Consider the following 2,488-nt stretch of genomic DNA (forward strand, 5'->3'; position numbering starts at 1 on the left):
TTGGCTCTCCAGGGGCTGCGCTCCAGCCAAGCCGTGTCCGGTGGCCGGCGGCCCCATTCCTGAGGGATGCTCCTGGGTGTCCTTGCAGACGCTGGGCAGGGCTGGCGGCAGGGCCCCGGGGCGGGAGCAGCTGGAGGATCCGTGCTTTGGGATGGGGTGGGTGTAGGGTGGGTGTGGGTCCTCACCCCAAGCCCGCTGTCCTTTGCAGGGAAGCGCACGAAGAAGGGGATGGCCACGGCCAAGCAGCGGCTCGGCAAGATCCTGAAGATCCACCGGAACGGGAAGCTGCTGCTCTAGCGGCCCCGGGGACGCTGCCGCCTGGTTCTTGGGCACCACCACAATAACCCCTTTAACTTTCAGCGGTCGGACTGTACAGAATCCTGCTATAAATATTTTTTAATATAGATGTCCTTTCTCAGAGTGCTGAGAGCGACTAGCCGCAAAAAGTTAATACTAATCTCGGGCACCGAGGAGCGTGTCGGTCCCCCCGCGCCGGCCCCGGCCCCGGGCCTCAGGCCCGTCCGTGCGCCCGCTGAGGGCAGAGCGGGAGGCCGCGGCCGGGGAGCGGGACGGGGCCTGAGGGGACCGCAGGAGGCGGCGCTGGGGCCGAGGCGCCGGGCCGGGAGGGAGGCGGCGGGCGCGTTCCCCCGGCACCCCCGCCCCCCGCGCCCCTTTTCCTAGAATGTAGCTTGTACATAGCTTTTGGAATAACCACCGCCGGGTTTTTATACGGGGAGGGTCTCTCCGGGCGCTGCCCGCCGGTACCAGCTCTTTGCGTAACTTCTTGTACGAGGAGGGAGACAGTTATTTTACTAGCACCTTGTGGAGTGTTTCCGTGTTTTGTGACGATGTAATTTATTAATGTTTGTAGCTTTTTATATTTGTACATTTCTTATGGGCTTTGTTTATATACACACATTACTGGGGTGCGGCGCCTGCGGGGAACCCGTCACCTGCCACCGTGTGCCAGGGCCACCGTGGCCGCCGCCAGGGCCACCGGGGCTGCCACCAGGGCCACCAGGGCCACCAGGGCCGCGCCGGCCTGGGCGTCGCGCCGGCTTTTTTTATTATGATTATGATTATTATTAGTAGTATTATTATTTTTTCGCGACATGTACATTTCTAACAAAGTTTATCGTGGCTATCTATCTATGACGGTGTTTTATTTACCGATTCATATCAAATGCTCTTGTATCAACTTCACAAAATCTTAAGTAAACCTAGAGCAAAGTTTAAAAAAAGAAGAAAAAAAAAAGAAAGCAAAGTAAAACTATTTCAGGTTTTGTACACAATTGCCTGGGCCTGGCCTTTCTGTGTGGTTGGCAAAGGAGGGGTGGGGAGGCGGCCAGGGGGTCCCCGAGGGTGGGGGTGGACAGAGCAAGCAGAGAYCCACAGCTGGGACAGACAGGGGGTGGCTCTGCTGCCAGTGCCTCGCGTGTCACCCACACCCTTGCACAGCTCTGCTTGCTACAGCACCTCAAGAAGCCCTGGTCAATGGGGCATGGCCTTGAGTGTCCCCCTAAGATACCTCACGGTCCACCCAAAGGTGTCCACCTGCTGCCCAGCACATCCTCCACCTCCCAGGAACAAACACAGGTGCCTGCTTCCCTCTGCTTCCTCCGTCCCTCCCTCCTGGAGGTCACCAGGTGTTCTAGCCTTTCCCTTTCTCTGTGCTCATGGAACATGCAGCACCTCACCATTTATTCCAGGCTGACCCCTGGGGACATGTGTGACCTGCAGCTCCCTTTGCTGATGCCAGGCCACTGCCAYGCTCCATGCTGCTCCCTCCTCTCGGACACCCTGTGTGTGCCACACCATGCTGGCTGTGGTATAAGCCAGCTACATCCAGCACAGTTACCTGCTCCCCTCTGCCTGCCCAGCAGCCCCAAGGGGCASCCCAAGGCCCAGGGCCCCCAGCCTCAAGCCTGGAGTGGTCTCACATCCCATCCAGGCTGTGTCTGCCTCAAGACAGCAGTGACACGGTGGGATGGAATTGTGCAATCATCACATCATGGAGTGGCTCAGGACGGGAGGGACCTTACCTTTCGTRTTGTTCCATCCCCTGCCATGGACACCTTCCACTGTCCCAAGGGTCTCCAAGCCCTGTCCATCATGTCCTTGAAACCTTCCAGGGATGGAGCAGCCACAGCTTCTCTGGGCACCCTGTGCCAGGGCCKCCCCACCCTTACAGGGAGGAATTCCTTCCCAATAYCCCATCTCACCCTGTCCKCTGGCRGGGGGAAGCCATTCCTCCTGTCTGGTCACTCCATGCTCCTGTCCAAAGCCCCTCTTCAGCTCTCTTGCAGTTCCATCAGGGATAGTCAGTGATGTGTTTTCTGTGCTCTTACATTCAAAGCCCAAAAGAACATGTAAGTGCCCTGAAAGGGGTATCACAGGCCAGGTTTTGTGGCTCTGTCCAAGTCAAAGGCAGCCTGAGTGTAATGTTCCTTCATGGGTATGGATTGAGCATGGATAGAGGAACAGGGGT

At 57.8% G+C, this 2,488-nt stretch overlaps 1 protein-coding gene across 1 annotated transcript in view; it reads left to right on the forward strand.

Moving 5' to 3' along the window:
- The window catches only part of PHF2 (PHD finger protein 2), an 81,687-nt gene extending 80,389 nt beyond the window's left edge, over positions 1–1,298 (forward strand). Inside the window, exon 21 of the mRNA XM_057380372.1 lies at positions 209–1,298. Within this exon, the coding sequence (XP_057236355.1) occupies positions 209–297 (89 nt within the window). The 3' untranslated portion in view covers positions 298–1,298. The remainder of the gene's footprint in view (positions 1–208) is intronic.
- The last annotated feature ends 1,190 nt before the right edge of the window (positions 1,299–2,488 follow it).

Source organism: Malurus melanocephalus, unplaced genomic scaffold, assembly GCF_030028575.1.
Source record: "Malurus melanocephalus ecotype Western Australia unplaced genomic scaffold, MMel_1.1 scaffold_450, whole genome shotgun sequence".
Taxonomy (NCBI): domain Eukaryota; kingdom Metazoa; phylum Chordata; class Aves; order Passeriformes; family Maluridae; genus Malurus; species Malurus melanocephalus.